At 34.2% G+C, this 15,594-nt stretch overlaps 1 protein-coding gene across 5 annotated transcripts in view; it reads left to right on the forward strand.

Moving 5' to 3' along the window:
• Nucleotides 1–14,922, forward strand: part of HCFC2 (host cell factor C2) — a 46,665-nt gene extending 31,743 nt beyond the window's left edge. For 2 of the 5 annotated variants that reach the window (XM_033427592.2, XM_004269444.3), the window contains 5 exons: nt 1,595–1,798; nt 2,313–2,386; nt 4,298–4,435; nt 6,033–6,218; nt 6,854–14,922. In XM_033427592.2, coding sequence (XP_033283483.1) covers nt 1,595–1,798; nt 2,313–2,386; nt 4,298–4,435; nt 6,033–6,218; nt 6,854–7,168 — 917 coding nt within the window. In that variant the 3' untranslated portion in view covers nt 7,169–14,922. Of the gene's footprint in view, nt 1–1,594; nt 1,799–2,312; nt 2,387–3,563; nt 3,646–4,297; nt 4,436–6,032; nt 6,219–6,853 lie in introns of those variants that run through there. The other 3 variants (XM_033427595.2, XR_007470239.1, XM_033427596.2) reach the window with 3 other exon arrangements.
• The last annotated feature ends 672 nt before the right edge of the window (nt 14,923–15,594 follow it).

Genomic DNA, 15,594 nt, shown 5'->3' on the forward strand with positions numbered 1-15,594 from the left:
TAGTTTTTGTTTTTTATTTTGGAAAGGACGTTCTAGCCTCACCCTCAGGAAGAGTTATAATAGGAAATGGTTGGGAGACTCGTTAGGAGGTTCTTTTAGGACTCCAAGAGATGCATAGAGACTAAAGCAGTGGGTGGGATGGAGAGGAGAGAATACATCAGTTCAGAGACCTTTAGAAAGTAGCACCTATTAGATTTGGAAACTGGTTAGATATGAGAAATAAAAATGAGTTGAACATGGCTCCCAGTTTTCTGGGTTGGACATTCAGTTGTTGATGAAGATAGGAAATACAGGAGCAAGAACAGATTTGGGGATAAGATAGGTTCAACCTTGAACTTACTGTTTTTGAGGCACTTGAGTAACATATTGGTAAAGATTTCTAATAGGCAGTTGGATACTTAGGTCTGGAGTCTATGAGGCAGTTCTTGGCTAGAAGTATAAATTTAGAAATTAAGAGTATCTAACATGTAAGCTCCACAAGAGCAGGGACCTTGTCTGACTTGTTTACTGCTGGATTCTCAGGACCTGGCACTGCACCTGGGACATGTATTTGAGAGATGTATAATTCGTGAATGGTAGCTAAAACAACAGGAAAATATGCAAGGGGAGAAAAGAAAAGGCTTAGAAACACCTGCATTTAAAGAGTCATTTGAAGAAGAGAAGCCAGCTAAAGAGATTGAAAAGGCATTCCAAGAAGGTTAGGAAAAAAGATTGGTATCATGTTTTTTACCTGTATAGTGGGCATCACTGTTTATGACTATGCATTTATGATGTATGCATGAGTGAATACAAGTCATAGACAGAAACAGTTTCAAAAAAGAGTATGTGGTGAGGATTGTTTACATTGCAGAGAAGTCAAGTAAATGAAAATAGATAACTATCCCTTAGAAATAAGTATCCCTTGACATTTGTCAGAGCCATTTCATTAGAGTTGTGTGCTGGATCAAATTTGGGGAGGTCAAGGAAGTAGAGACTGCTCTAAAGGAAGTTAGCGAGGGGAGATGGTAACTGGAGAATACTTGTTTATAATGTTTATAGACTGAGGGCCAAAACTACTGAAGAAGAATTTGAAAACACCAAAAAGAAAGGAATGATTGATAAAAGAGGGTCCCAAAGTATGCAGAAGGAATGGGACCAAGAGCACAAGAGAATAGATTAAACTTCCTTAGGAGAGAAGTCATCATCTGAAATGGAAGAGAGGACAGAGGGGTTGGGCACAATCATAAATACATTTCTAGTTTAGGACAAGAGAAGGCAGAAAATTGGTGGCATTCATGCCTGATCACCTCTTTTTCTTTTCCTAAAACGGGAGGAAAGGCCATTTGATCTATGACTGAGTAGAGTTCAAGAACAGTGATTCAGTGTTTAGAATGGAAGAAGGAGCTGAGAAGTTGGAAATCTGTTATGGATATAATGCACTTTATTTTTCTAGATATTTTATGCCTAATGGTTAAGTCATATGACTGACTTTCGTGGCGCTCACGTTTACGATTTTAAAATTGAAAATGCCAGGAATTGGGTGACAAGAACTACAAGATACAGCAGTTATTTGCAGGTGTTATGTTAATAATTAATCCTTTCCCTTTAATTTTAGGTCCTCACACTTCAGTAAATATAGGTGTTCTAAGTAGTTGCCTGGACTTAAGAACAGTAATCCCTGAAACTTCTGTATCCAGTACTGTTTCCAACGCACAAACTATGGTAACCCAGCAGACCATTAAAACTGAATCATCCAGTACAAATGGGGCAGTTGTTAAAGATGAAACTTCACTAACAACATTCAGTACCAAATCTGAAGGTTTGAAATGTGTTTCACATACTGTATTTTGAACCATTTTTGTATATAAATTCATCAAACGTATTTGTTTTAGATGGGAATTGCATTTCATCTTGGATTGACTCAAATATAAAAGGATAAGGTACCTTACATAAAATAGTTAAATTAGCACACACTGTAATACAATCAGAATGTATCTTTCCTACCATGAACTTATTCTGCAAAATTTTTTTTCCTTAGAAAAGATTAGTTCTAGGCTGTGGAGTAACAATTCTCCCAGCTTGATTGATTTCTGATTTTGTAAATTCTCATTTTATTCTTTTGCAATAGGAATTGTGTTTCATGTTTGGTGAACATTCTCTGAAGTTCCAACTAGTCATCAAATCCTTAAAAAATGAACTTTGTGAATTAGTTCAAGTTAGAGGGTCCATATTTCCAATTATTGTGATTTTTTGTATATTTATAATTATATTTTAATATATCTGTTTGATAAGTGATTATGTAAGTCTTATCTGATGAATTGTTTAATTTTTAGTTGATGAAACATGTGCATTACCTGCAACTAAGATCAGCCGTGTAGAGGCACATGCTGCAGTGATGCCATTTTCTGTAAGTATATTACCTGGACATGATATATGTTTACAGACGGTTAAATATGCTTTAAATGCTGAGCACCTTTAACATAAATTCAGGAAAAGACTCGGGTATCCTCTAGTAATTGTTTGACATAGATTGGAAAATGAAGGGTTAAAGAGAAAACTGTTCACAGTATAATGTTAAGTGGAAAACTGTGGACAAAATATATATACTGCATTCCCAATTTTATTAAAAACACACACAGTGTGTACATTCACACTCTCACGTGAGTCCTCACACATCTGCACTACGATGCTAGATGACTTTCTTCAGGTTGTGGGGCCAGAGATAATTTTCATTTTCTTCTTTATGCTTTCAGGATTTTTCTGTAATAAAATGTTACTTTAATAATCAGAAATGTGTGTGTATACATACATATGTGTATATATTGAAATTATATTAATGGTTTAAAGAGTAAAAGGACATGTCATAAAACATAAAACTTGAATGGCTTTATTGCTAACTACTTAATAGGAGAACAACAGAATATTGCAATACCGAGTCAGGCATACCTGTAGGGTATCCCAACAATCGCTGACATTGGGTTTTTTGGTGGAAGGCCAGAATTAGTCTGCCTGGTACCAAATTTAAATGCTAGGAATGTGCCTCACAAATAGTATACTAAGATTGTTTCACTTAGATGAATACATGTGTTTGTGTATATCTTTAAATTTATTTTTAAATTCTCAGTCATTTTAACTTTATTGCTATGAGCAAGAGTTTTTATTTGACCTAAAATTTACCTTTTAGAATCTTCAAGATTAGTCTATAGTTGTAGTTTTCTTTCAGTCATGATCTTATGGCTTTTGATTCTGTATTTACCTTCATCAGCTTTCACCTTTCCAGAATGTTAAGTCCCAGTGTTCTTAGACTCTTCTCAGAGAAGAATTATTCAAATGAATTTTTATCTCTTAAATCTATTTTACAATGCATCAGCCAGAGTGGTATCTGTTATTTCAGTTGGAGCCAGTTGTTTTATAAAAGTTGTTGAAGAGAGTTTTTACAACTTTAAAATGAAAACAAGTTTAAAGCTATTCCTTTTCTAAAAACCTTAAAGACTCTTCTAGTTAGCTCGCTTTGTCATGTGTGATAGCCTAAGTAACAAGTAATGTGAATTATAAGCATGTACCTCTGCTGTTATATATTCAAGACAGAAATAAATAACTGAAGTGCACATTTGTTTTGAGCTTCTGGAAACAGTGTCTCATTTATAAAGAAGATGGCTTAAAAAGGTTAGTTCCAGGGTTAAGTATAATTCACTTATCATTAAAAGTAGCTTAAGGTAGAGGAAGTTTATTAGTCTTAAAGCAAGGTAAAAATGTAAAACTGTTTAATCTGTTCCTCTTTAGTATATAATAAATTATATTCAAATTGCATTTTAGTTTTGAACATTTTTTCTCCTTTTAGGTTTGGAGAATCACAGGTATTTCAAGTGCAAAGATCACTGAATTTCTGCTAGTTGTTTTTGAATCTAGAAATAAGCCAGCTTGGAATGAATTTTTCCTTATTTGCTCCTTTTGGAGCAAGTTGTAGTGTCACATTAAAGGGATTATTACATTTTCTGAGAGAGTCTCTGAAATGACAATGTTCTATAAAACAGCTGGCATTTTAACGTATCACTGATTGGAAAGCATGCTAACTCCAGCTAGGTTGATAGCACAGAGCTACTGACTTGGAGAATGCCTGTCACTCCCTATGTTTGAATTGGCAACCCTGTTTCACTGTCAGTTGACCTAATCTGTTAAGAGTTTATTTACTTATGAGCTATTAATTGTGGTGTTTACCCATATACCTACTTGTAGATCACTGCATGGATTATTAAATCTTGAAATTTCTTGTATGTTCAGTAAGAGTCTTCATAAATGTTTCTTTCTCTGAAATTAGAAGGAGACTCCTTCAAATCCAGTGGCCACAATGAAAGCAGGAGAACGACAGTGGTGTGATGTAGGAATTTTTAAAAATAATACAGCTTTGGTGAGCCAGTTTTATTTGCTGCCAAAAGGGAAGCAAAGCATCTCAAAGGTAGCTATTGACATACTTTCTACACTGTTAGTTATAAGCCTCAAGAATGAGATTTTAAAAAGTAATCCTGATTCAGGACATTCGAATGAGTGAAATTGGGATCTGTTTACAATCTATAATTGCGAGTTCTATATATAGTTATCTTGTATTCTTTTTTAAGACTCTTTTTATAGAATATATCACAAGCAGGTTATTTTAAAAAATCTCATACAATCACTGGGCTGAATTTTGAGTCATAAGTGATATGGTCTGGCCAGTACAGATAAAGATTTTTTGAAATATCTCTAATTTTGTTACCTGGTGTGTTTAAAGAATGTTTAAAGAACATTTTTTTACTTAGAACTTTTGTTACTCCTAATTTCACAGTTTAAAAAGTTTAAAAACCCCTATGCTATTGAATACAATCTAATTTTCCCTTAATTCTAAAGTCCCTTAAAGAGGACCTCATATATATAGATGAGACATTAACCCTCTAAGAATTATGAAATAGATAACAGCTCCAAAGCATATTGAACTAATATTTTTCTGGAATGGGGAATTTCAGAGAGGGAATTGCCAAAGAAATACATATTCAGTTTGAATCTCCCAAAGATCTTACTAATGGGGAATATATTATTTATCATTATATTTTAGTTTCTCTAATATTACTTCTGGTGTCTCACTTTTACATATTGAATTCTTCCAATTCTTGACAAAAATAGATATCCTAGTTAATAATTTGTTGGTATTATGCCTAACAAAATTTCTGGCTGTAGTTTGATTTCATATACATGGAAATATCCTTATCTAAGGGCCTAGTAGCTATGTTTTTCCCAAAAGAAAGAAAAGAACATAAAATTTAGAGCCAGTAAACTTGAATTTGAATCATTAGTTCCAGTACTTGACAGTGTAACGTTGGACAAGTCACTTGTTTAACCTTGCTGAGACTCAGTTTCCTCATCTGTGAAATGGAGATGACCTAACTTCCTTAAAAAAATGGGATGGTACATTGGCACTACCTGTCTCACAGTGGTGTAGTGAGAGTTAGGGAGAATATGTAAAAATTGTTTGAAAGTTGTAGATGTTATGATCTTCTTATGCAGAGTATGCAGTCCAATTATTTAATTTAACATTTTTTCAGCATCTGCTGAATATTAATTATTAAAATGCTCTGTACTACGTGCTAGTCATTCCTTTTCTATCAAGTTTGCTTGCCTGTGTCCAAAGGGAAATGTTCCTGGCTAGACTGTTTGACAGTAAATTTTCTGAGGTTTCTACTCCACGTTAAGTTTACATGGAGATAGTTGTTACCTTGTTTATAGTGGTCAGTTTTTTTCTATCTCCATACTCTTCATGTGCAGAATACCCTTATATTTCTTTTTATAGCCAGTGATTCTCAACTGGAAAGGCACTTTTCCTCTGGATGAGAATCACCAATTTATGGGCGTAAGTTACTTTTGTTTTGGGGGAGGGGGGGTTCATTCCATATATGAAAGAGGAAAATAAATAATGTGAACTACAACCCTAAAACATAATTCATTCTTTAAAAGTTTTGTTATTTAATGAAAAAATAATTAATTGCATCTTTTCTTTGACTTTTGCATATATTATATTTTAGATAGGAAATGCAGATGTACCTGACTACAGTTTACTTAAGAAACAAGATCTTGTTCCAGGCACAGGATACAGATTCAGGGTTGCTGCCATCAATGGTTGTGGAATAGGCCCTTTCAGCAAAATCAGTGAATTTAAAACTTGTATTCCCGGTTTTCCTGGAGCTCCTTCTGCAGTCAGAATTTCAAAGGTGAGACATCAGGTCAAGACTTAATGATTTAAATTACTGAGACTTTGTACATGAAGTAAAACTATCTGTTTAGAGATTCTTGTTAGTGTCTGATGAAATGAGAGGTATCTAAAAGGGGTAGATTAAAAATTTTTTAAATATTTTTCTCTAATCATTCATGATATTTTTAAGGACCAAAATTTCAAGCAGAATTACAGCATCCAAATTTTAGAAGGTCAGGGAAATCTGTGTATGCTTCTTAATATTAGCTTTGTTCTTGTTATTATGGAACCAAAAAGTTTTGTGCTGGAGAATTTTAATAGAACATATTTAATTGGATTATATTTTATCCTAAGGTCCTATCCCTGTTTAGAGAAGATAAGGTCTGCTTTCAGATAAGAAAAATCCCTTTCTTGGGGTAGTACAGGCAGACTTTTAAGCCTAGTTATGTTTTTTAAAAGGACATGAATTAAACACTATAGATCGAATTAAGTTTGGTTTTTAAAAATCAACAATAAAAGTTCTAACATCTAATGCAGTTACTTTAGTGAAAAACGTCTTGTGTTCTGAAGATAGACTCAACATAATAAGTGATATTAGAGAAAACTTCAGAACTTTTACCTGTTTTTGTTTTTGTTTTTCCCCCACTCTTCAAGAATGTTGAGGGTATCCATCTTTCCTGGGAACCTCCAACTTCACCTTCTGGAAATATTTTGGAATATTCAGCCTACTTGGCTATCCGCACAGCACAAATACAAGATAATCCAAGTCAGCTTGTGTTTATGAGGATTTATTGTGGTCTAAAGACATCATGTATAGTAACTGCTGGGCAACTTGCAAATGCACATATTGATTATACATCCAGGCCTGCCATTGTGTTCAGAATATCGGCAAAGAATGAAAAGGGATATGGACCAGCTACACAAGTTCGATGGCTTCAAGGTAACAATAAAAAAGCACCTTTAAATTGATTTTTTTTAAACTGAAGGTATTGTGATGATTATTTATTAGTAACTGGTTTTGAAGATTTGTCATTTAAAAGAGTATTCTCTGACTGTATTTCTAGCAGTTATGAATTTGAGTTTGTAAGTTGTTCTTAAAATGTATTTGCTCAATTCTAGATCCAAATAAAAGTAGAAAAGAAGCAAAGCCTCTCTGAAAACTAGTATATGAATTCTTCCTTAAAGTTATAGTTCTTTTATAAAGGAAAATAGTAAAATTAAGATAAAAGCTAGAAGGCTTTATTACTCCAATATCTTTTATAAAGGCCATGTAACTCAGTCATCCTAGAGTTATTGAGATGATTCTAGTAACTGGCTGTTGTACACTGTGCTGTCTTATATAGTAAATGTTCTCTACATTGTAAAGGCCCTGTCTTTGAGTATTCCCTCTAACTTTATTCTATATGAGCAGTGGTCCTCTAACAGCTATCTTCTACTGGATAATATTTGTAATACTGATTTTAGTAGCCATTTGATTCATTTCTTTATCTACAGTTAGCACAGAGCTTAAGAAATTTAAAAAAGAAAGGCAAGTTCAGAAATCTGCTTTTGAATTTTCATCATTTTCCAAGAATCATGGCAACATACAAAAAGGATAATGGATTTTCTTGATTCATACCAGGTTGATATATTGGAATATATTTTTGGCCAAAGCACTTAACTTATCTGGCCCTCAATTTCCTGATTAATAGATGAGGGAGTTAAAAGAGTTTACCTTTAAGGTCCCTTTCCGCAGTAAAATTCTGTATGTTCATCAGTAGTAAAGTATATCCCTAAACATTTTAACATCTGTCTCAATGGATCTAATTTTACTTTTGCTGAAATTAAAATGTTCATAGTTTAAAATTCAAAGTTAAAGTATGTCCTTCTTATTGAAGAAAGAAAGAAGCACCTTAACTGGACATGAGTTTTGAAATAGTGTTTTAAACATTTGTAAGATTTTTGTAAATGCTCTAAATGTTTTATTTTTGCATTGTTTTTACCTTGAAATTGTATAAACTTTTTTACAACTGAAATATAAGCATTAGACAGCTTACTCAGGTTCCATTACAACCTTAAAGATGCATATAGGCATTATGGATACTCTGCTACAGGTAACTTGTTTTAAACCTTTTAGACGTTTCATGGTTCCACTGCCTATTCGAATCTGGAATGAATATACAGAGCAATAATTGCAGAAAAGATATTTCAGACTAAGAGCTGCAGTAACTGCAGGGGCACAGGTCTGTCATTTTATACCATGTAACCTTATGCCAGTTTAGGTTGACTGAGTAGCTATGTCCTCAAACTTCATGTATAATACTCCAAGCAAAGATGGATTTAATTGTGCAGAATTGATATATATGTATGTTCCAGTTACTAATTTAAAAGTGTATAGAATATTTTAATATATAATTTTTGTAAAGAACTGGGATTTTTATACTACAGTATTTGTAATTAATGTGTCTCACTAATTTTCTCTTGAAGAAAATATGCAAACTGTTAGACACGTAATGAGTGATTTCCAAACTCTAAAGGTAAAATAAATGCACTACTGTGGTGTTGTTAGAATACCTTTTTTGTGGCTATATGAATCCTTAATCTTTAAATGTGTACTTTACAAACAGTGTTTACAAGGAGCTTCTCTGGTTTGTTATCCCAGCACCTCCCTTGGTGAGAGCTTCATTCTGCATTTGTTTAGCTCATATGCTTTGCTTTTGGCATATGCTTGCTTTTTGCACTAGTAGAATTTTAACTTACCTCATTATTATGTTTGTAATCATTTGTGTAGCTTCCATAATATGTCTGATATAGGCTAAAGAAGTACTTAACCAAAGTTAAAATAAATGGTAAGCAATTTTGCACATATTAAATGCTAGGGTTTGTTGTGTATATGTGTGCGTTTAGTTATAAAAAGAATAACTATGGAAAGTTATAGTAAGTATGTGTTTCAAGCCCAATCATTTTAATGATCTGTTTGCTTTATTAGGAAAAGGTCTGGCTTTTAACCCTTTATTCTCTGCATTAATTAACAATTTGCATCTTGAAGCACTTCTCTTAATGACAAGGAATAAGTTGACTTTAAGCAAAGAATAGAATATTTGTTTGAGTGTGTACATTTATACCTACTTAGTATTTTGTTTAGTTTACTTTGTTTAAATATCTCTTCTTTTCTAGACTAGGAGGTGAATATGAACCTGTGGTTCTAAAATATGTCTTATTTTCTAGAGAGAAAGGCAGTCTTTCTATACCAAGGGATTTGTTAAAATAACATGTTTTTACTTTGAGAATCAGCCCAGTTTCTTACCATTTTTTCACATTTGTACATTAAGTAGTAATCACATTTATCGCTGATAAATGATTGGTGACTGAAAGACGCCATTAGGAAATATCTGTGGCTTTCACATTAATAGTTAATAAGAGATCATTGAGCTATGTGTTTATGAATAGAATGGATTGGGATAAATAACAAGAGAAGTGCATTTAGCTTCTTATGATTTGCACATTTTCTACGTGAAGATCCCTTTGTGTAGCAGTGGGTTATAACATGCAGGTATCTTTCATAAAAGGATTTACCCTGAGTTAAATTACTTTCTTTACTCCTCCCAGCTGGATAAGCAATTCAGATGTACAAGCCTTTGTGCCATAGTCCTCTTCCTGGACTCTGCAGATTTGGTTCACATAGGTAGTAAAAAGATTTTGCTGTTGCATGCTCTTAGAATTATGTTTTCTAAAATATTGTATTGGCTTCATTTTAGTTTAGTAAACTGTTTGGCAACTTAACTAGAAATAGGGTATTATAAACTCACTTTTATCTGCATTAAAAAAAAAAACAGAAATAATCCAATTGCATGTATGAGGGCCCCCTGCCCTATAACCCAACTGCATACATATAATCATCTGTAAGAAGGTGAAACTGTTGATCCATTATTTCAAAGAGTTGTAGACTAGCAAAGATTTGTTCCAGTTAGATATATGGTCTACTATAACTGGAGATATTTTTATTTTTAAAAATTGCAGCACTTGTAGCATAAAAATAACTTGTAACATTGGATATGAAGAGATTATTAGTATTTAAAATTACTGTAGTCATCTGATCATAAATGAAATAGGTTACAAAATAGACTTGGTCCTTGACCATTTAAGGTATAACTGACAGTTATGTTTTCCAAGACTAATTTTAGGCAGTTTTATATATTGTGTACCAATGACATGTAAAATAAAGCACCTTTTCTACTATAAGCAATTACAGGTGTTATTTATTTTGAACTACATGGAAGAAAAATTAGTGGTGGCAGAGTAAATCTGTAGAAATGCTGATGTTGTATCATTCACTTAAAATGATACAGGCAGGCTCATAAAGAATGAACTTTGTCTAAAAACTTGTTTATTTAGTGGATTGTGTTTGGGAGTCATTTTCTGATAGAAATGTAGAGCCTATCTAACCTTCATTGTAACTAAACTAGTATGCTTGAAAGTAAAAAGGCAGATGGCTCCAAGAAACAGACTAAAGTTGTTGTCACCTTTTTTTGGTCTTCTTTACTCTTAATTTTTTTTTTCTTTATGCTTTTCATTTTAATTCATAGCAGCCAGTCTTCTGTCCTGCTACTCCATCAAAATGGCTCTAGCAGAGGTCAGGGATAACGTCTCATTTCCCAAATCCATTGAATTCTTTCATTGTACTTAATCTTGTCATTTGAAACTTAAACCACTCCCTTGACACTTTCACGTTTTTTTAGTTTCTGTCAGACTGTGCTCTCTGTCTTTTTATGCACCTCCTTTCGTCTGCAGTCCCCTTTTCCACTCCCACCTGTCTCCATTCATATTTTCAAGATTTAGGTAAAGGTCTCCAACCTGCTGAAGCCTTTCCTGACATACTTCATTTCTAGGTAGATTTGACCCCTTTTTCTTATGCCCCCACTGTCCTTTGTTCAATCTTCTGTCATAGCAGCCTAAAAGCTCTTGCGCCCTTACTCGTTAGTGTTGTTATTCCTCTCCCTCTGCCAGATGGTCAGAGACTGGGTCTTTATCTCTCTTCCATATCAGCCATTTAGCTGCTACTTAAATATTTTAACAAATGACTAAATAAAATTGCACCTTTACATCTCTCTCCATACTCTCACTCCCCTTCTCAAATTGGGTCAAAGTGAGAGGGAGGCTTTGAAAGGGAAAGAGATTTTAGCAGATTTAATAAGCCTCTGGAGGAAATACAAGCTTCACCTTTGTCTTATCCTACCCTGCTGTTACTTAGGTTCCTAAGAGAAGTTCTGGGATAAGTAAGAGATATGTCACATATTTATTAGGCTAAAAGGGATTTAATATGGGTGTGTATAGATCTCAAGAGGAATTCTTTGATCTAAAAAGATCTGAGAATTTAGTGAGACTGGTGGGCATTGCTGGATAATGATTTTTAACATTGGATGATCAGGAAAATGAGCTAAAAATATTTCCAAAGTCAGTCTCTCTGATTTCCATATAGGAAAGCCATGGACAATTGTCTAACTTTAGAAGAAGCTACCTACATATTTAATATGTAAGCACAGGGAGCTGCTGGAGGACACAGAGCACCAGCATTAGAACCTCACTGGAGTCTGTCAGGTCACTGTTGTCACCTCTAAGCTTACAGGACAAAGGATTCTTACACTACTGGAAAACAAGATGACATTGGCACACCTTCTTTCCAAGTTTCCCAGTTATAGTTGGGAGTCCTTATACTTATATATTTCTGTAACTCAGAAAAAGACTTTTTAAAAATCATGCCTGGAAAAACATGAACTACAACATTCTGGGGAGAGACAATTCTATAAACCGAATGATGAAGGAAAAAGCTATACCAGCCTCCTTATTCAAAATAGATCTCTATATCTTCTATTTCCATAACTATATAAGGTAGCATCTAGTGTTTGTTTTTGAGCATAGAGTAACTTTGTCCGCTAGTAAGTCATGGTCCAAGAAATGTCCACCTCTGACCAAGAGGATTATCCATTCCTCCTCTGAAAAGATAGACTGGAAGTTCCCTACAAGCTTGAGAAAAGCTCCCTCCCTATTTCTCTGTTTCTCATTGGAGAAGGAGGACAAAGCTACAGGTATAATAATTACGTCCGATTTAACAAAGTTGTGGGTGTGCCACTAAAGGCAGCGTAGCATGTAAGAGAGGGGGCAGGGCTCTGGAGGTCCAGCCAACTGCTTGATTCGAAATCATCCTGCTGCCAGTTGCAGTTTAGCACCTCCTGGTGGCATTGTCCATTCCAGCTTACATATGGGTAAGATTTTGGGTCTTTTGTAACACGCAGCCTAGGATTTTTAAAATAGTACAACGATGTCTGGAATTTTCTGAATGTTTGGAACCTAGTTGAAGAGATTGGACCTGAAGGATACACTGTCTGCTCTCCATTTCCTGAGAATGTATTGCCAGCCATTTGCTGCCGGGTCTAGTCTGCCTCTTGCACCACCTCCCTAACCCAAGATAATAACTTTAGCCTGCCTTGTTGGGTACGAGGGATGGATCCAATGTTTCAAGATCTTTTTTTTCAAATTTCTAAATTGTATACCAAAATGTATAGCTAATCCCCTGAATCAGGTGAAAATGTACCTTAACTGTGCCTTGTTTAATTTGCAAAATGGCACTGCTGGTGAAGACCCTGGCAAAGATATGATTGCAAAATTGTTATGACACTTGTGACCAACCTGGGCACATGTTATTGACCAATGTGGAGAAACAGTCAGTAGCCACCAAGCACTTTCTGTATTTTTGGATTGCTTAACACGTAGATGCACTATTAGGAGAATGTGCCAAAGGGAATTTGTACTTTTGAAAGTCAACAGAATTCAGTAAAGAGGCAGTGTCTCAGTTTATTTTGTGATTTGTATCACCTATCATTTCATTCTCCGCTTTATACAAATAATTATATACCCAATGAACAATATAACCAACTAACCAGAATCATGCCAGTGGCTGAACCAACTTGGCAGAGCAGTGCTATAATACTGCCATCTCGTTAGATCCTAGCTCTCTGGGAACCTAGTTAACGTCTGTGAAGAACAGCCCATATTCATTCCTTTTTTCATATTACTATGTACTTCTTCCCCACCAGTTACAATAATTGCCTGATATGCAATGCAGAACAGTGGCTGAAATAATCGGATGTTCCCTCTCTTTGTTGATGAAGTTATATCCCGTAACCTTATATCCTTTTTCTTTTACAATGTTTGTTGAGAATAAATAAAATGATCCCACATGTGCTCAATCTTCAGCTTAAGAACTAGAATACCCTCAGATGTGTAGAATTACCCCACTCTGTCTTCCCTCCCCACATACCACATGAGGTAAACATTATTCTGGATTTTTGGGTAAAATTCCCATGTTTTTATTTATGGCCCTGCCATCTATATTATATATCCCTAATAATATATTATTTAGATTTACCTGTTTTTGAACTTTTATGTAAATGGTATCATGCTGTATGTATTCTTCTGTGACTTTTTTCTGACACTGTTTTTGAGATTCTTATCCATGTTTATGCATGTAAGTGTATTTCATCTGTTTTCACTACTGTATAGTATTCCATTATATGACTATACCACAATTTATCTATTCCTCTGTCCATGGAGATGTGGATTGTTTTCAGTTTTTGGCTATTCTGAATGATGCTGCTAGTGAGCATTCTGCCAGTTACAATGTAAGCTCCGTGTGGGCAGGGATTTTGTCTTTTTTGTGTGATTTTGTCTGTTTAACACATTCACAATGTCTAGAACAATGCTGGTACATGGTAGATGCTTAATAAATATTTGAGGAATGAGTGAATTCTTGTACATGTCTCCTGGTGCACACGTGCAAGAGTTCTCTAGGGCAGTTGTTTTCAAAGTATGGTCGAGGGACTCTTGAGGTCCCTGAGACCCCTTCAGGGGAGTCTGTGAGGGCAAAAGCATTTTCATAAGAATACTAAGACGTTATTTGTCCTCTTCACTCTCATTTTTCACTTTTAAATGTTTTCCAGATATATGATGACATCATCACTCTGACAGCTTATCAAGTGTGTACCTATATATTTTTGTTTTGAAAATGCCTGTTTTAATTTCTAATATGGTAAATTTTGATAACTATAACCCACATGAACAACAGCTCTTTGAGTTTCTCAATAATTTTTAAGGATGTAAAGAGGTTCTGGACCAAAAATTTGAGAACTGATGCTCTAAGAAGCAGGTTTTACTTAGTCATACTGAACTGTTTTCTACAGCATTTGTACCAGTTAAGCTCCCACTGGCAGTGGTTGAGTGTCATTGCAAACACTTATATCGTAGCAAACTCTTAATCTTGACTATCTTTTATATTTGCCAATTGGATGGCAATTGTATAGTATCTTACTGTGGGTTTAATTTGCTTTTCCCTGATAACTAATGAAACTGAGTGTTTTTTTCGTACATGAATGTGTTTCCTCTTCTGTGAAATACCTATTCATGTCCTTTTTGCCCATTTTTCTATTGGGTGTGTGTCTTTTTTTTCATTGATTCATATGATTTCTTTATATATTCTGGATGCCAGTCCTTTGTCAGTTAAACATGTTGTATGTATTTTCTCCCAGTTTGTGTATTATCTTTTGTGATTGTATTGAATTTATTGATTAGCTTGGAGAAAATTGATATCTTTTCAATAATGAGTCTTCCCGTCCAAAAACATTGTGTATTTATCCATTTGGTTTTCTTTTAATATCTGTCAATAAACTTTAACAATTTTTCTCCATAAAGGCCTTCATGTCTTATATTAGTTTTCTTTCTGGGAGTTTTATATATTTTTTAATGCTGTGGTAAATTTCTTAAAATTACACTTTCTATTCTAAGTGGATGTTGCTGATTATAGATATATTGCTGCTATGTGTTGATTTTGGATCCAGCAACCATGCTAAATTTTTATTAGTTCTAATAATGTATCTAGATGTCTTTCTGAGTTTTTTATGTAATCGCATCATCTGAAATGGTGGCAGTTTTCTTCCTTTCTGGTCCTTCTACCTTTTAAAAAATTTCTTCTTACATTTCTGTACTTGCTAGGACCTGTAGTACAACGTTGAAAAGAACTGATAGTGAACATCCTTGTCTCAGCCCCAATTTAAAGGGAGTGCTTTTGACATTTCAGTTGAGTATTTTTTTTTTCCCACAAATGGCCTTCATCACGTTGAGATTCTCTTCTATTTCTAGTTTGCTAATAGTTTTATATGAATGAATGTTGAATTTTACTGAATGCTTTTTCTCATCTATTTAAATGGTTAAATTGTTTTTTCTTTGAATGTTAATGTATTAACTTATGATAGTTGATGTTTTAATATTGAACCAATCTTTAATTCCTAGGATAAACCCAGTTTGATCATGGTGTGTGTGTTTTAATACATTGCTGGACTCAATTTGCAAATATTTTCTTTAGG

This window comes from Orcinus orca, chromosome 11 (genome assembly GCF_937001465.1).
Source record: "Orcinus orca chromosome 11, mOrcOrc1.1, whole genome shotgun sequence".
NCBI lineage: Eukaryota > Metazoa > Chordata > Mammalia > Artiodactyla > Delphinidae > Orcinus > Orcinus orca.